The following is a 19,187-nucleotide window of genomic DNA, read 5'->3' as shown; positions in this document are numbered from 1 at the left end:
CAATCCACTGAGCTACACCAGCCAAGGCCCAATGCTTTCCAATTTAACCACTCAAAGTGTACTCCTTATACTTACTTAACTTTGTGTAATAATGGCAGTAAGTATGGAAAGAAGTGCAGGTTTCAGGCCACTGAAGATCACAACAAAAGAAGTAAACTGTAATCTTAACCAAGCTTATATTGTAACCAACCTAAAGGAGAGGGCTGTCCCCGTATAACTCCATTCTTGGTTCTCTCCTCCAAGTCCATAACTTCCTTGTATATTAATTCTGAAAAAGAGGTGAAAAAAAAAGCTTTTCAAAGTCTGAGAGCCAATCTCACAAGATAGGTTTTGAGGGTCCGTGCCAGCCTAAGATCCAAAGATGTTAAAAATAATTCCTTGATCCTCAGCCATGAATTATGCTGAAAGAAACAAAAGCTCTGCCTTAACCAGTGTTCCTGAAGTTGGATTAAGGATACAGCTTAATCTTTTTAACCACAGCAACACTTTGCACTATACTGTGTCATACTATGTATCATTCTGTTCTATAAATGCTTGTTTAATTCTGTCTCAGTGAGGGCTCAAATCACATTTGTCTTATTAACTTCTATTTCCTGATAGGATCTGGTACATTGAAGATGCTTACCCAGATAACTGTAGGAACTGGTACATAGTAGGTGTTTACCCAGATACCTATTAAAAGATTTAAATGAAAAAGCCTGTGGAAGCCTCTTTTTAACATAATAGTATGTAAATACATTGTTATTAAAGGAAAAACAGTAGATGGCTACACTTTAAATCCTTCTAAACTGAAGCATGGCTTAGAGCATGCAGTCACCGTCAGGATTTCTCCATGGGAATCTTATTCTTTTACTACGCTGCAGACGGCAAGTGGACTGCAGTGAGTCCCTCTATAGTCACACCAGGTGCTCTCCTGTTGGAGTATATCTTGCCCTGTATTCTTCTAAGTGATCCTGATGTCAAGTGTGATGAGCCTTGTGACTCTGAATGTCTATTTAGGAAGAAACTTCTGGTTGATGCTACAAAGCCATTACTCATCATCTTTTTGGGGTCATGGAATAATTTAAGAATTGCATAAAAGCAATGAACCCTCTTCTGAGAAAAATGTACAAGCAAAAAAACTTTGCACAGAATTTTATGGAGTTTATAATTCTTTAAGCTTCTGATGAAGAATCTGTGATTATTTAGGGTATAACAATGTTTATGCTGGTAATAAGGTGAAGCAAGTAGATATGCTGGAATGAACAAGTGGTAGAGACACCTAAACTTACTTGCTATGGTAACCTTCAGGGACTTGGAAGAATAAAAATAGGAAGTCTTGACAGATGAAAGAATGGTAGATGCTTTTCTTCAAAGAAACAAAAAGGAATGATAAGTGTTCCAGACAGGGGAATTTTAATTTTTATTTATTTATTTACTTTTAGAGAGGGGAAAGGAGAGAAACACAATGTGTAGCTGCCCCCATGAGTCCCCTACCAGAGACTGGCCTGCATCCCAGGCTTGTGCCCCAGACTGGCAATCAAACCAGTAATCCTTTGGTTCTCAGGCTGGTGCTCAATCCACTGAGCCACACCAACCAGGGCAAGATCTTTTGTAAAATGAGAAAATGGTACCCCTTTACGAAAAGGGATTAAGGCAAAAGATCCAAAGCTAATTAGCAGTATTAACTAGGCAAAGTATCTGTAGTTAATGGCTTTGACAATGAATTTTTTCTTTGTGTTGTGATGTTAAAACTTTTAAGCACATCTTGAAAAAGGCGGTTTGTAGGCAATTACTGTACAGCACCACCTAGGGTCAGGGGGGAACATATAGAATAAAAGTAAACATGTTTAGAAATCCCAGGTATATCCTTATACAACAAAAACACTATGTTTTACTGATTTCAAGATCCACTTTCCCCACAGTTTAGTATCTCTGAAATTGGGATGCATTTTATAACCAATGGTACAGTGCAGCTGGTAGTGTTTTCTCTTAGTGGTATATCACAGTATGTTTTGGTGGCCTATTAAGATTCTATGAGATACCATGAACATCTACTATAAATGTAATGACATAAAACTATCAGGTTAAATATTTTAAGTACACATGCTGGTCCACATTTATATCCTTGTATATTACTTACTACATGACAAATTAACTCAGTTTCACCCAATTCTATCATTCTGGTGGGTCTACAGAGCCTAAGTATGTCTCCTAAAGTCAACTCAAAGAAAACTAATCACTGATTATTCCACGGGAAGAATAAAATTCATTCCTCCCAAATAAATTTATAGATGGACTCCCTGTCAGTTTTATACCTCTACAGTCCCTTCTGCTTTCTCAGTATTTAGGTACTTAGTTCTTAATAACAAGTTTTCTGTAACCAGTTTTAAGTTCAGGTAAAATAGGTGGTCAAGTGACTTGCCCAAAGTCATGTAACTACATAAGTGGTCCAAACACAAGTGCAGTTAACAGGATCTAAAAATTGCCTGGCCTAAATGTCCCAGGGAATCTTTTAAAGAAATATTTTAACACTTCTTTGACTACTAAAGCATTATTAATGTCCAACCACATTTATAAAATAAAACTACTATATTTGCACAGATTACTCACTCACTCTGTTGGTGAGGGTAAGGATAAAACAGACATTCCTGTACAGTGCTGAAGGAAATGTAAACTGCGACAATTTCTTGGGAAATAACCTGGAAATCATTGAAAAATATCCTTTGGCCAAACAAATCTTATAGGATTCTTTTATAGGCATGTTCTCACATGTGTACAAGAACACTGTAGTTGTCTATAATGACAACAGACTGGACACAGCTTAAATAAAATACTCTTCAGATGGTAGGTGGATATAAAAATTGCGACACAGCTGTAAAAGAGTATACCACTTGCAAATAAGCCAGGAATGTGGAGCCTAAGAGGATAACCCTCTGTCATATGTGACTACATCAACAAAGCGAGTGTGCACAGTATTCAACCATTTGTGATTAAAACAGAGGGGGAGAGGAGAAGGGGAAGACACCAAACACACATGCCTATGTATCTGCAGACTATGGAAACACAAAAAATTAGAAAAAAGTAATGTTTCTGTCTCTGGGGTGGGGGAAAATGAGAAATTAGGATTAAGTTGGGGAAGGAGACCTACTTTCTATTTTTTGAAAAATAAATTACTAATCATATTACCAAATATGAGTTATAAATAACACAAAATATCTTTAGTTTCCTCAACATAAAAAGCCAGAAGCTCTCTCAGCTTTATCTCTAAGAATCTGGTGACTGTTACCTTTCCACTCTTCTATCGTGTGTTCCCTTTCATCTAACTGCTTGTCAGGTATCTTTGGTGGTGGCTGAAAAACAAAAGGCAACAATAATTGGAAATATGTAACTTCTTCATAATTATCTGAAGTATCAGCCAGACAGAAAGGGTTTGTGAAAATAACACTATTAGACTAAAATTGATTAATCATCTTTGTATGTAGAGAGACTACTTACGCAAGACTCCTTCATGTCAGGAAGAGGATATTTAACCATTTTTTTGTTTGTTTTCCAACTTTTGAAATGGTCACATTTTATTTATTAGCATAGAACGGGGCTATGGTTTGGATACAATAATTTGTTTTTATGACTAAGGATGTTCTCCCAAAGCATTCAATGTTCTAGCTCACCAGACTGTCACAGCTCATCAGATCACATGTCATGACAAGAAGGCAAGAACCTGTGAGAGGTAACTTTATTTTGTGTAGAAGATGCTTGGATATGTGACTAACTTAAGGTTTTTTTAATGCAAAAACAAAATAACATCATCATCATTTATCTGTATTTTTATTTCAATTACAATGCTTCCTCTAAACCTAACTTTAATTCTAACTATAAGAGGCAGTATATTCTTCAAACATTAAGAAAAGAACTTAAAGAGCCCTGGCTGGGTAGCTCAGCTGGTTAGAGCATTGCCCCTGTTAGGCCAAGGTTGCAAGTTCAATTCCCAGTCAGCGCACATGCAAGAATCAGCCAAAGAATGTATAAATGAGTGAAACAACAAACTGCTATCTCTCTTTCTCTCAAACCAAAAAAAAAAAAAAAAAAAAAAAAAAAAAANTAAAAAAAAAAAAAAAAAAAAAAAAAAAAAGAACTTACAGCTTCTGCTTCAGAAGGATCGTACCAGACATTGATATATGGGTGCTGAAGAGCTTCATCTACAGAGATCCTTTTAGATGCATCAATGACCAGCATTTTGGATAATAAATCCCTTGCCTGACTGGCTGCAAAAAAATGATGATGTTAATGTACATGTATCTCATGAAGGTTTTTAAATTAGCAATACATTTCAAAAACTTGAAATTATTATTCATTAAAAAGTATGTTTTTTAAAAAAATAGATTTTACTATAAAATCAGGTCATACATATGATGAAAAAATACAGTTACAGGAAAAAAAAAGAACTAAAACCTTACATTATTCCACCACCCAGAAATAACCCTGTTCCATAATAACATGAAAACACACACAACAGGATGATATATACATATTTATAAAGAAAGAGTACCTTTAAGTTTGTTGTGTTCTGAGTCAGCAGGGAAAAGTACATCAGGGAAGAGTTTCTCAAAGCTATATCCAGCATACTTAGGTCTGTTTTCAACGTAAGTCCTTACTGTTGGTTGTAGTTTCTTCATGAATTCAGGACACGGTGTTCCAAGCTGTTCAATAACTTTATTCCACTGATCAATATCTAATATCAAGTAGCTAAGAAAAATATTCTGTATCTAATGTTCGACACATCAGTCATAGCCATTAACAAAAAAACAACAATTATAAAATCCTAATAAAGTATGTGGCAGTTTTAAATCTTACAGCTACCTTGCAAAAGGTAGACAGAAAGATCAATAAACAAGTGTTGTTAACCTTATTTAGAGAAAGTGTGTATGTATGTGTATTGTCTAAATTGATTTTACCATAAAAATGAAAGCTTAAAGTAACAAATTCTAAATACAAATGACAAGTGACTCAAAGAAGAATAATAATTACTACCCATAGAAACTCTAAATGTAAACTGTACATAACTCTAGAATATAAAATTTTGCCTTTTCTCCTGGCTTATCAGAAAATGTGAATGCATATGTTATAGGCTAAGAAATACTTATTATAACATGTCCTTCTTAAAATATTCTATGCTAACAGAAAAATAATAAAAATGATGGCTTTGATAAAAGTGGCATTTTCTTTTACCATTCTTTGTTCAGCTTATGTTAACAAAAATTTGTTTAAAGCTCTGAAACTTATGAAAATGAATCAGTACTTAGGTAAGTTGTAAGGTTAGAATTCCCTAGTCTCCTTCCTGCCATGTCTTTACACTGAAAGTCCTCCCTGCAGACTAAGAACTAAAAGTTTCCTATTGTTGACTAGTGCATATGGCTTTTCCCATTCCTCCTGTTACTAGCTGATAAACACATAACAGATCACTCACTGGTAATAAAAAATATTAGAAGGAGTCAGATGAATAAAAAGCACGAATCGAAATCTAGTGTATTTTGCCGTGTGTAGTGTGCACCCATGTTTTTGTGCTATTATACATGGAATTATTATACTCACGGCATGTAATCATTATACCCATGTATAATGCACATCCTTATTTTTCCCTCAAAAGTCTGGGCAAAAGTATGCATTATACATGGCAAAATACAGTACTTAACACCATAAAAAACTATTACTGCTGAGATTCTTAAATAAAAAATCAGTATGTTATGTTGAGAAATGAGACAACAACCCAAAGACACAAAATACATCGGACGTTAACAAAAAAGAAGGTGGGGATGGAGGATAAAACAAAAGGATGACTAGAACCAACAGACAATTCCAAAATTCACATTAAAGTCCTACATACTTCTAGACTTACTCAAGTGTATATCAGAAATTTTTAAAGCAAGCCATGATTTTTGATTTAGGTTAAATAAATCAACTCAGAGACAGCAAGTAATTGTGGATAATTACTTTGAGCAGTTCTCAGAAATAATATATGAGACAATCAGTAAGTGAGGGAAAGAAAAGTCTATGTCAAACAGCAGGTGGTATTTTGAAAGAGTAGAGTAATTTAACAATATTATTAGGGAGGGACAAAATACATTATACTTGACCTAGCTGAAGTGCTGTCACACAGTTTGACCTTTAGAGACTACATTTTAGGCCAAAGATAAGGATACGATCTGTACCTGGGAACAAAACACCACCTTTGATCATTTCTCCCATGATGCACCCAACTGACCAAATGTCAACTGAAAACAAAATGCAATGACATTAACATAAAGATTTTGGTTAAAATAAAAAAAATATTAACATTAAAAAAACACACACACCATGTATACTGTAAAATTATAGAAAGCAGTATAAAATAAAAATGAGTGACAGTGAATGTGCTCTAACTACCAGCAGAGACTGTATTTCCTATTGCCAGATGCAGCCTACAAATATTTCCGCTTATCTCAATCATTTTTGAACTATAATAGCCACAAACTGTGTCTGTTTAAAAAACCCACATGTATGAATGTACCATATCCCTTTTCATTAGAGAACATAAGGAAGTGCATCACCTAACTAATTAAACTGCTGCAGCAGCACAAGGATACAGTCCCTTCCTGGAAAGAGGATTTTGTGGCAAACCATTTCTCCCATAATGCACCCCACAGACCATAAGTCCACTATATGTTTGCAGCACAAAAGAAGGAAAAGCAAAGCAAAAGGTCATTAAAATCAAAGAAGCATAATATGACTGCATTATATAAAAACTATAAAACATCACAAAAAGAAAAAAAGTGATTTTAATTTTAGCTAATGGAATACTTTAAAACACAAAATATATTTCAAAAAGCTTTGATTCACAAAAGCAAATGTGAAGTGTGGCCTTTTAACTATATATCTAATTTTAAAGTGAGAGCTATGCATAGAAAGCACATAATTAAAAATGCTATGCACTTATCACTGGAAATTTGTTTATAAAGTATGAAACAGAACCAAACACAAACTTTGTCAATATGGTTGAAAAAGTACACGAGTAAGCAAAACTTGAAAAATAAAATCTTGACACTATTTTGAGATTCAACTGTGCATTATGCTCTCTCTTTAAGCCAAATAAAAGAAAAAGCATGAGTAGAAATAATCTAGTATGTTAAATATTTAACAGAAAACATGCATTTCTATGGATAATTACATTAAAAAATTAATCTAATGCCCTTTAGAAATTTTCAAGCTGGATTTCATAAATTTATTTGAGTAGTGCTGTTTATTCTGAACTGAAAGCCATTTGTTTTTTTGGCAATGTCATGCTACATCTACCCTACTACCCCAATAGGAACGAGTGCAGAGAGAATGAACAAATGATAAATTAAGAAAACTTAATTTAAAAAAGTATACATAATTTTTCCATCTAAAGTTTTTAAAGCCATAAAACTGAATGAAAGTTCCCATTTTAATGGGAACTAATCAATGCTGAAAAGAATCTGCTAGACACAGAAATTAGCAATTTGAGGATTTCCACCTGTTTCATTAAAACTAACAATACACCCTGACATTTTATATCTCTATGTTTGAAAATAAGATAAAAAAAGACTCGGTAACTGCAGTTTAATAGGAAAAGAGGGGAAGAATGAGCAATTTAAAAGGAAAGCCTTAGAAACTTGCATTTGTTTCTGAGGTCTGAACGTCCAAATTCTTTCAGGGCAAAAGAGAAAAATGGCAAAAACTGATGTGAGACAGAGACAGAGATAGAGATAGAGAGACAGAGATAGAGATAGATACACCCTTTAATCATGTTGGAGCACTTAGGAAATTGAAGTGTACTTTCTAACACATTCATAAAAGGAGACTGCCAGTTCATCACAGACTCTTAGGTGCTAAATTGGAAATTCTTTTGAACTAAAGTTTCTCTAAAATTTCATAATAATTTACATGGTTTTATACTTATAGTATGATTCAACTTTCAAAAATAAAATTTTAGAGGAACATTAATATTCATAAATCAGTTCAGGAAAATTTTTTCCCGGGATTTTCATTTTTGGTCAAAATCTATTGCAATAAACTTTCCCTACAGATTTTATAGAGAATGGCAAACTTCAGTTAAATATCCAGGACACAACTATGTAAAGCACTTTAAAAAACATAATAACACATTTTAAACAGATTTCAAAAGCTACAAGCATGGGAAAAGTTACTGTCTGGGTCAGTGGAGACTTTCTCAGAACATGATAAGCCTGGTTCACACATAAAACTAGCTTGGCTTATTAGGCAGTTTAAATATATTCCATTATATCATACTTTCCAAAAAGCTTTGACATAGCATGCAATAAGACAAAATGGGAGCAACAGTAAAAGAAGGAAGTTCATGTGTTTAACCTCGATGGCTAATGCAGTAATCATAATTAAGTACTACATTTGACTCAGTTTTCTGAAATAGAAAAGACAATACAGGGATCTTCATAATTCTTATCTAAGACAGGAAATCGTGTCAATTCTTTATGTAACATTTTTTTCTTGGTATTAATTCATGGTGATTTATGGTAGGGAGCTACTTCCCTAAATTACATTTATTGGACACTGAGTGACATATTAGACAGGATCTGAGACAATCAATGGTTTTACAGCAAATGCAAAAGCAATCTTCATGTTGGTCACTTGTATCAATTCTCAAACAAAAGCAAACAAAAACAAAAACAAACAAACAAACAAAAAAAACCCCACCAAAAAAACACCCCCAACAAAATTCCTATGAGTCTAACACTAAATCCAACTCACTAGAGTCTATAGGGTGTAAGACAATTTTAGCTGGACAGTAAGAAAATAAAACATGTTTATTTAAAAACAAAAGACTAGTAGATGTTTAAATATCTGTTTTTAATTAGCTCACAAAAGGAAACTGAGCTAAAATTCTCAGTTCAATGCTATCTCTTATAAAACTGAAGCATGAAGATTCACTTAATAGCTTCTTAATTCAAAGTGAACTGCTGCTCCAGATTCCTTGCTAGAAAAAAATGTGTAAGTCCTATTCTAGGGAGTATTTTGGATGAAGATACCAAATTTAAAAAGTTATAATTTAAATCAATAAAGTCCTGTACAGACTTACTCACCTCCTGAGACTCAACAAAATTTCTTCTTCAGTATATGTATATATTTTTAAATTCATGAACTACATGCCAGATAATTTTCTTCAACATTGATTCCAATGCTCATATATGTAACTAAATATACCCATACACAATAATGACAATTCTTTAAGGCTGGACACAGGGCTTTGATGAAACACTGTTTCCTATAAAAGGTCACCTTAATTACCCATCAGTTTTGCAGAATGGCTTTATCCTAGCTCTTAAAGTTTATACTAAGTGCTATTAATATTAACTTTAGTTTCAGGGGGTTGGAAATAGGTGCAAATGTTACTAACATCAAACTAGGACTACTACAAAAGATAAACTTTCAGTCCACTATATACTTCCTTAAGCCCATGTTAGAAAAATTCATTTTCAAGTTAGAAGAAAGCAAATTTTAGAGGCAATGGCAACAAAGTCTTTACCTAGCAGTAGTACTGACAGTATTTAAATAAATAGGAGCCCTAAGTTTTTCTAAGCATCTATGACAAAATTTATAGTTACTTTCAAACTCTTGATAAAGCATTTCAAACAGTGACATATATTTAACTATGCATTTCAACTTAAATATTTACATAAGAAATCTGATAAAAACAGAAGAGTATTTCAAGTAAATAGTTTTTGCTGACCGTTCTCTTTGTAGCCCATCCCTAGGATGACTTCAGGTGCTCTGTAGTAGCGAGTCACTACATAAGGTGTCATCATAAAACTAGTTCCTGCAGTCCTGGCAAGTCCAAAGTCAAGAATCTTCAAAGTGCAGTCTGATTTTACTACTATATTACTTGGCTTTAAGTCCTTAAAAAAATAAAAATAAGAAATGACTGCTATGATATGTGCAAATATTTTGCAGTTCACAAGTTATATAAGATCACTGGTAGAACAATTCATGCTAAGTTATTTCTCTCACCATAACTGATATCCACTGTAAAGATTCATTATAATAGGCAAATCTGAGAAATTAGCTTGATGACATTTTACTTTATGAATACATACAGTTATTACAGAAGTTAGTAATAGTTTATTTGCTAAAAAGTATGATTAGCTAGTAATTTTCAATCAGGTAGAGTAAAGGTGATTTGGAAAGGCATCTAAAAGCTCACATAAGAACTAATACGGTAAAAGAAAAAGAGATTCATAAATTAACCTTTATATTCACTTGTATACTAAATTACCATAATTTAAAAAACCAATTTTAAAGATACAATGAGAATTTGGACTTCCAGCTAAGGTGGAGGCATAGGTGGAAACACTGTGCCTCCTCGCACAACCAAATTTAAAGACAACAAAGTTTTAGTAACAAAAACACAACCAAAACACAGAAAATTGAACTGTACACAAGTCCGACAACAACCCTACAGCCAGACCAGTAAGAAGGGAGGAGTCCAGCAGGAAAAATCTGCCAGACCGAGCCAGGCATGCAGGCCGCAGTTGGCAGATCCCAGGTGTGGGGTGGCAACGGGGAGAGCCAGTGGAGGCGCAAGGCAGCTGGCTGACCGAGGTCACACATCCACATAGATAAAGCAGGCAAAGGAGCAAGCAGTGAGACAGATCGCGCAGGCTAGGGCCCCAGTGATGGGAATTAGAGCCTGAAAGCACCAATTGGAAAGCCTTTCGGGGTTGAGGTGCTGGGAGAAGCTCTCCGGCTCACAGAGAGTTTGTTGGAGAGACCCACAGGGTCCTGGAGGATGCACAGGCCCACACACCTGGGAGCTGGCACCAGGGGGGCCAGGTTTGCTTGCGGGAAGCAGCAAAGGGGACTGAAATCTGAGAGAAAGCAGAATAAACGCCATTGCCCCTCTCTGACCCCTGCCCCACATACAGTGTCACAACCCAGCGACTGAGTTGCCCACACCTGAACACCTAAGGCTCCACCCCTCATACATAATAGACTTGAACAGACCAAAACATTATGGCTCAAGAACAGCACAAAGCCCCAGAGCCAGTACTTTTAAGCTACCAAGAGATAGCCAGCCTATCAGATGCACATTTCAAAACACTGGTGATCAGGATGCTCACAGAACTGGTTGATTTTAGTCACAAATTAGAGAAACAAATGAAGGGCAAACTAATTGAAATGAAGGGAAATGCACAGGAAACCAATAGTGATGGAAAGGAAACTGGAACTCAAATCAAGGGAGTGGACCAAAAGGAAGAAAAAAATGACCAAAAAATGACCAAACAGAAAAGAATGAAGAAACAAGAATTCAAAAAAAAATGAGGAGAAGCTTAGGAACCTTCAGGACATCTTTAAACATTCCAACATCCGAATTATAGGGGTACCAGAAGGGGAAGAGGAAGAGCAAGCGGAAAACTTATTTGAAGAAATAATAAAGGAGAAATCCCCCAATCTGGCAAAGGAAATAGACTTCCAGGAAATCCCAGAAGCTCTTTGGGACAAAGAAGTTGGACCCAAAGAGGAACACACCAAGGCACATCATAATTACATTAGCAAAGATTAAAATGAAGGACAGAATCCTAGAAGCAGCAAGGGATAAGGGAACAGTCACCTACAAAGGAGTCCCCATCAGACTGTCAGCTGATTTCTCAAAAGAGACCTTACAGGCAAGAAGGGGCTGAAAGAAAGTATTCCAAGTATCGAAAGGCAAGGATCTACATCCAAGATTGTTCTTTCCAGAAAAGCTTTCATTTAGAATGGAAGGGCAGATAAAGTGCTTCTCAGTTAAGGTCAAATTCAAGGAGTTCATCATCACCAAGCCCTTATTATATGAAATGTTAAAGGGACTTATCTAAGAAAAAGAAGATAAAAATATGAACAGTGAAAGGACAGCAAACTCACAGTTATTAGCAACCACACCTAAAGCAAAAGTTAACTAAGAGGACAGCTACAGGAGTGGAACCATAGAAATGGAGATCACATGGAGGGTTAGCAACAGGGGAGTGGGAGGAGGAGAAGGGGGTAGAAGGTACAGAAAATAAGTAGCATAGACAGTAGGTAGAAAATAGACGGGGGGAGGGCAAGAATAGTATGGGAAATGTGGAAGCTAAAGAACTTGTAGCCCTGGCTGGCGTAGCTCAGTGGATTGAGCACAGGCCTGCGAACCAGAGGATCACAGTTCGATTCCCAGTCAGGGCACATGCCTGGTTGCAGGCCGGTTCCTTGCAGGCCAACTACCAGCAGGGGATGCACGAAAGGCAACCATACATTGATGTTTCTCTCCCTTTCTCCTTCCCCTCTAAATATAATAAATAAAATCTTAAAAAAAAAAAGAACTTGTGATACATGGACATAAACTATAGTGGGGGGGAATGGTGGGGGAGGGGTGTGCAGGGTGGAGGGGAATGGAGGGAGGGAAATAGGACAACTGTAATGGCATAATCAATAAAATATATTTAAAAATAAGTAAAGATACAATGAATTTTGTATAGTATCATAAATCAATAATGGGCCATTCTATGTCAATCCAGGCAAGTGTTAGCTGACCTTTCAAACTGACAGATGCTCATTTCTGAAGGGCTGAAACAGTCATCAGTAGTCTTTCTATCACTAACTTTCCATCCCAAGTCATACAAGTTTGTTCATAAAATTTTTGTCTGCTCGTAGAAGTAGAAGAGCACTGTCTTGGTGTCATTCATCTACAAAACTACTTGCTGTTAACGCTACTAAATAATGTCTCTGTGAAGAATTTCCCACCTGACCTCAATCTTAGGAAATTCTGTTCCATGCTCATTAAAAGGACAGCAGCAAGCATAAACTCATAGTTTGAAGTTCAACACATTTTGCCTGCTAGCTCGCATGAAACCTATTAAGAACCAAGAGACCAAAGAAAGCAAGTGTATATCCACAACACAAACACATTCCACTACTGGAACTGACAGCCTGAAAGGCAAGGATTACTTTTGTAATGTCTACACCCACAAAAATATTGTATGTTGTCTTTAGAACATTTTCACAGGCAATCATGGATGGTTTTAGAAGATGTAGAACCCAAGGGTTTTATGAAATTAAAAATAGAAATCAACAGCCTTAGTGAAACAGAAGATGAAAATTTTCATTCTTGCTATTCTGTAAATGTAACACTTCCACTATTTCCAAAATATAGTATTTTGGCAAACTAACAATGCATGTTCACATATAAAAAATATAAGCTTTGATACTTTAATGTCTACTGTGATAGTTAAAGATTAATGGTTTTTATACTAATGCATTTTCATCTAGAAATAAGAATCCAATATCAAATACTTCATTTTGGAAAATTAAGAGCAAAATACACTTTCAAAAAGATATTTTTAAAGAAAAAACTGCAAAAATGCCTCAAAGAATATTACCATAAATCTATCCTTGTATATCCAATGGTGTACCTTTCTACAGATGTTAGAACCATTGCTAACTATATAAGAATAACTGGATTTGTATGAATTTGTGGAACAGGCAGTAGAACTAACCTAACTCCATCTTCTCTCCCAGAGAAATTCCAGCCTCCTCACAATTAAGTAGGTAAGTGGGCAAGCCTACAGTGGGATGTGAACAGGAGCACAGAACAGAGGGGCATCCTTTTGTCCTTTTCCCTGCTTTCACTAACATCCCAGATAGTGAAGCCTCTGTTAGTCAGTGTTCTGAACATCTGTGTAAAGCAGAGTCCTTACCCATCATGACCTGCTCTAGACATGCAATGTAAGACATAAGGCTGTTAAGCCACTGAGAAGTCAGGGTTTGTTACCTAGGCTTAGCTTAGTTGTGAAATTGTGACTTATATAAATATATATTTAGTCTTTGTCCCAATTACTGACACAGAGTTCCTAAAAACCCTTAAAATTTCTTAAGTGATAAGAGCAATAAAGGTGAAAGGAGTGTTTTTTGTTATTATTAAAAGTCCTTTTCACTACTTTAGTTTATAGTAATGAGGTAACTTTTGGAAAGCCCAAAAGGATGGTTGCTTGTCGCCAGGAAAATAAATCAACATTGCGACTAGAAGATGGGACTTTCAGCCCCACTCCCACACCTGGCTAGAGACTAAGTTCAATAACCAATGGCCAATGATTTAATCAACATGCCTAGAGAGGCAATGAAGCCTCCATAAAACCCCAAAAGGACAGGATTCAGTGAGATTCTGGGTTGGTAAACATGTGAAGATTTGGAGAATGACACACCCAGAGAGGGTATGGAAGCTCCACATTCCTTCTCACATAGCTTGTCCTAAGCAACTCTCCATTTGGCTTTTCCTGAGTAATGTCCTTTGTAACAAACTGGTAGTTTAGTAAGTAAAATGCTTTCCTGAGTTCTGTTAGCCCCTTCAGCACATTAATTAAACCTGAGAAGGGTGTCTTGGGGAACCTCTGAATTAGAACCAGTAGGTGAGAACCACACTAACAACCTGGGTTTGTGATTGGCATCTGAAGTGGGGGCAGTCTTATGGGACTAAGCCCTTGAACCTGTGGAGTTCTGATGCTATCTCCAGGCAGACAGTGTCAGAACTGAGTTAAATCGTAAGACACCCAGCTGATGTCCAGAGAACCTGAGAACTGCTGGTATGGGAAAAACCACCATGTATCTGGTGTCTGAAATAGTGCCCTAGTACAGTAAACACACTGTTTTTCCTTTTCACTAGTCTATTCTGATAACACTGAAATTGGTGCCAGGAGTGGGGTGTTACTACTATGCAAACACAGGATCACAACTTAGCAGCTGAGCAGCATACACCTGGAAAACTAACATCAAACATTGGAAAAGTGACCCAGGTTGTATAGTAGCGATGCATTTCAAGACAGTTACCTTTGATAACTTGGAAGGCATAGCCCTGCATAATAAATGTGAAACTCTAGAACAGGGGTTGGCAAATTATGCCTGTGAAGAAAGTTTTACTGGAACACAGCCACACTCATTCAGTTGCCCATTGTCTATGGCTATTTTTGTGTTACAACAGTAAAGCTAAGTAGCTATAACAGAGACTGTATCATCTGCAGAGCCTTAATTACTACACGGCCTTGCCTTTACAGAAAAAGTTTACTGAGCCACTCTGAAGAAGTGATTGGAAAGTAAAACTTCAGTATTGTATGTTGGTGACTACTGGATGTATTTGAAAGAATGGTCTCTTTAAAGATATAAATGAAAGGGAACAGAATTTAGAATTTCAGCACCTTGCCATTCTAGAAAAGCTAAAAGCTACAAGCTATTACTAGACCCTTAAAAATGGTGAGAGCATGGAGGGTAGCAAGTGTTCAAATATCTCCTCCTCCCAATCCAGTATACTTCTTCACCTTATTGATGGGCCTAGTCATATGACTTGATTCGCGCAACAGAATGTGAGGGAATGTGATGTCACCAAATCTGAGAAGTTTTAAATGTGCTTGCTTTATTTAGCTTGGCTCTTCCTCTTTTATATTTCATCATGAGAAAAGAATGAGCTCAAGGAAGGCACTTCTTCAGCCTAGACAATGAAACCTGAATGTGGAATAAACTGTAAACTGGACTGACCCCATGATCTGGAACAGTGCACATAGCCAACCGGCAGACCTGAGCAAGCGATAAATGCTGTTTTACATCATGGATGCCTTGGATTTGTTTCTGAAGCATCATTTTCACATAATTCTAAAAACCCTTGAGAGAGAAAGACTTGTAAACTCTTTCACTGGTAACGTTGCTTCAGCCTTGCTAACAGTAAGTAGGCTGAAAGCTTCAAGTTTAGACATTAAGTCCAGTGAGCTAACGTTTATGTGCTTTGAAAAGAACTGTAAATAAAAGAAGATAAAAAAGTCTCCTAAGTTTCTGAGAGAGCTGTTCCATATTGAGGGAAAAAAATCCTCCACAGTTCTGTAGCTATTTTAGCCTTAAAGCAGTGGTTCTCAATTCAGGGAGATTTGGCCCCAGGGGATATATGGTACTTTCTGGAGACATTTTGGGTTGTCATGACTGGGGAGTACATATGGCATCTAGTGGGTAGAGGCCAGGAATGCTGCTAAACACTTCACAATGCACAGGACAGTCCCTCAAAAACATGTAAATAGTGCCCAGGTTGAGAAGTATGGCCTCAACATGAGACTTGACCCCCAATCTTTTACTGACAGAAAACTGAGAAAGCTGAGCAGCCCCAAGGAGAACATATTTTCTAATATTCACTTCAGAAATATTCAAGGATGATAGTGGAACCAGGTACCACAGAGCATAAGGTATTCCTTGCACAGATCAGATTCAGAGATTCAGAGCCTAATCAAGGAATAATCTTCACCCCCAGGGGAAGAGACACTCACTATGTCTCACCAAGAGAATTTCAAATTACAGCCCCGGCTGGTGTAGCTCAGTGGATTGAGTGTGGGCCTGTAGACCAAAGCATCGCTGGTTCAACTCCCAGTCAGGGCACATGCCTGGGTTGCAGGCCATGTCCCCAGTATGGGGTGTGCTAGAGGCAACTATAAATTGATGTTTCAATCCCTCTCTCTCTCCCCCTTCCCCTCTCTCTAAAAATAAGTTAATAAAATCTTAAAAAAGAGAATTTGACATTACAAACAACCAACAATTGATTTTTCAATTTCTCAAATGGGATTATTTATTATGGTTACCTCGGCCCTGTTTGACCACAACTTCTAGGGAATGGGGCAGGGGATAGGCATGAGGATGGCTGGATAATTGTCATTTTAGTTCCAATGTTTCTGGAGTAAAAGGAACAACGTCAGGATTTGCTATAGATTTCCATGTATCACTTAGAGCTAATGCCTTGATAGATTAGGACGTTAGTTATCTCACCTAAGGAGGGGGTAACTAAGAAATAAAGGGGGCAGAGGAATTTTGGATAACCAGAAGGACAGACTGTGGCAGAGACTGGTGCTCCCCACATTTCCCTTACAATGAGGTAGGTCTTTATGGCTATTTCTGACAATGGGCTTAGAGCAGAAATGATGTGTATCGTGTCCAGTTCAAGCACAGAAGACCTTGTACATACCACCTGGCATTCTCTTCTCCTGACAGTGATCAGCAACTACCTAGATAGTGGAGACCAAACTCAGCTTGGGGCTCTGAGTGACTCTGTGGAAACCTATTCCCCACCCTTTCACTGAACCCTCATGTTGATCAACAGTCAACTACATATGAAATGTCCAGAATATGCAAATATATAAAGACAGAAAGTAGTTTAGTGGTTGCTTAAGGCTGGGGGTGAAGGTGACAGGGAAGAATGAGATTCGAAGGTAGATGAATACAGAGTTTTTTAAGGAGGGCAAAATTGTTCTAATCTCCGATTATGGTGATGGCTGCGTCTCTTGTGAAAGAACGAAGAAAAAAAAAACCACACCACTATATTTCATTTAAATAGAAATCAAAGATAAGTGGAAAGCTATTCTAATGTCACACAAAACAGACTGCAAGTAAAAAACTTACATGCAGGCAAAGGAGGACAATATATATTGATAAAAGGACCAATTCATCAAGAATGTATGTATACACACTTCACAAAGTCCCACAATACATGAAGCAAAAATTGATAAAAAGGGAGAAATAGACAATTATACACTAATAGTTGAAGGTTTCTCTGCTTTCATTAATGAACAAAACAAGTAGAGGATTAATAAGGAAACAGAGAATGTGAACAATACTACAAACCAACTAGACATAACAGACATATATAAAATACTCTCTCTAAAACAGCAAAATAGTGCATATGGGACATTCGTCACTATAGACCATATGTTAGGCCACAGAACAAACCTCAATAAATTTTATTTTATTTAAAAAATTTTTTATTTATTTATTTTTAGAGAGAGGGGAAGGGAAAGAGAGAGAGAGAGGGAATGAAACATCAGTGTGTGGTTGCCTCTCGTGCCCCCCTACTGGGGACCTGACCTGCAACCCAGGCATGTGCCCTGACTGGGAACTGAACCGGTGACACTTTGGTTCACAGGTCTGCGCTCAATCCACTGAGCTACACCAGCCAGGGCAACCTCAATAAATTTTAGAAAATGAAATCATACAAAGTATCTCCTCTGACCAAGATGGAATGAAGTTAGAAATCAAGAAAAAGGAAAAGCAAAAAATCCACACATTTGTGGTAATTAAACAACATACTCTTATATAAACAATGGGTCAAAGAACAATTCACAAGAAATATTGGTAATACTTTGAGAGGAATGAAAATGAAAATATACCAAAATTTAGGGAATGCCTAGAAAGTAGAGTTCAGGGGTGATTTTATAGTCATTAACACCCACATTACAAAAAAACACCCTCAAATTGATAATCTAATATTTCACCTTAAGAAACTAAAGAGAAGACCAAACTAATCCCAAAGCAAGAATACACCAGGAAATAATAAAGAATAAAGTAAAGATGAACAAACTGGAGACTAGAAAAGCAGTAAGAAAATCAACAAAATGAGAGGTTGGTTCTTTAAAAAGAGCAACAAAACTGACAAACATTTACTTAGACTAAGAAAAAAGAAAAGGAAAAAGCAATTAACTATAATCATAAATGAAAGTGACAACAGTACTACCAAATTTACAGGAACAGAAGGATTATAAAGGAATATAATGAGCAAGTATATACCAACAAATCAGATGAATTAGATGCAACGAAGTTCCTTGAAACACACATTACCAAAACTGACTCAAGAAACAAAATCTGAACATACACGTAATACAGAAAGTAAATCAATAATCAAAATCTAAAAAGCTCAGAAAAAGATGGCTTTAGTGGCCAATTCTTTCAATAATTTAATTAAGAATTAACACCAATCCTGCTCTGGCTGGTGTGGCTCAGTGGACTGAGTGCTGGCTGGCCTGTGAACCAAAGGTTCGCCAGTTCGATTCCCAGTCAGAACACAGCCTGGGTTGTGAGCCAGATCCCCAGTAGGGGATGGGTGAGAGGCAAGCACACATTGATGTTTCTCTTCCTTTCTTCCTCTCTCCCTTCTAAATATAGAATTATCATATGAACCAGCAATTCCACTCCTAGGTAGATACCCAAAAGAATTGAAAATAAAAACTCAAACAAGTACTTGTACATGAATGTTCATAGTAGCATTATCCACAACACTAACATTTAGAAATGATCCATGCTACAACATGGACACAGTTGAAAACATTATGTTCAGTTAGAGAAGCAAAACACAAAGTTCACATAATTGTATG

At 36.5% G+C, this 19,187-nt stretch overlaps 1 protein-coding gene across 4 annotated transcripts in view; it reads right to left on the bottom strand.

Moving 5' to 3' along the window:
* The window catches only part of MAPK8 (mitogen-activated protein kinase 8), a 118,243-nt gene that overhangs the window by 11,476 nt on the left and 87,580 nt on the right, over positions 1–19,187 (bottom strand). For 3 of the 4 annotated variants that reach the window (XM_037056664.1, XM_037056663.1, XM_037056666.1), the window contains 6 exons: positions 9,743–9,908; positions 6,180–6,251; positions 4,529–4,711; positions 4,120–4,244; positions 3,269–3,332; positions 191–268 (listed from right to left, as the gene is read on the bottom strand). In XM_037056664.1, coding sequence (XP_036912559.1) covers positions 191–268; positions 3,269–3,332; positions 4,120–4,244; positions 4,529–4,711; positions 6,180–6,251; positions 9,743–9,908 — 688 coding nt within the window. Of the gene's footprint in view, positions 1–190; positions 269–3,268; positions 3,333–4,119; positions 4,245–4,528; positions 4,712–6,179; positions 6,252–6,602; positions 6,675–9,742; positions 9,909–19,187 lie in introns of all 4 variants that reach the window. The other variant, XM_037056665.1, reaches the window with a different exon arrangement.

This window comes from Sturnira hondurensis, unplaced genomic scaffold (assembly GCF_014824575.4).
Source record: "Sturnira hondurensis isolate 20B ecotype Veracruz unplaced genomic scaffold, ASM1482457v3 Scaffold0009125, whole genome shotgun sequence".
In the NCBI taxonomy this organism is placed as follows: domain Eukaryota; kingdom Metazoa; phylum Chordata; class Mammalia; order Chiroptera; family Phyllostomidae; genus Sturnira; species Sturnira hondurensis.
The sequence above is the reverse complement of the archived record's forward strand: the minus strand, read 5'-3'. Positions and strand labels throughout refer to the sequence as shown.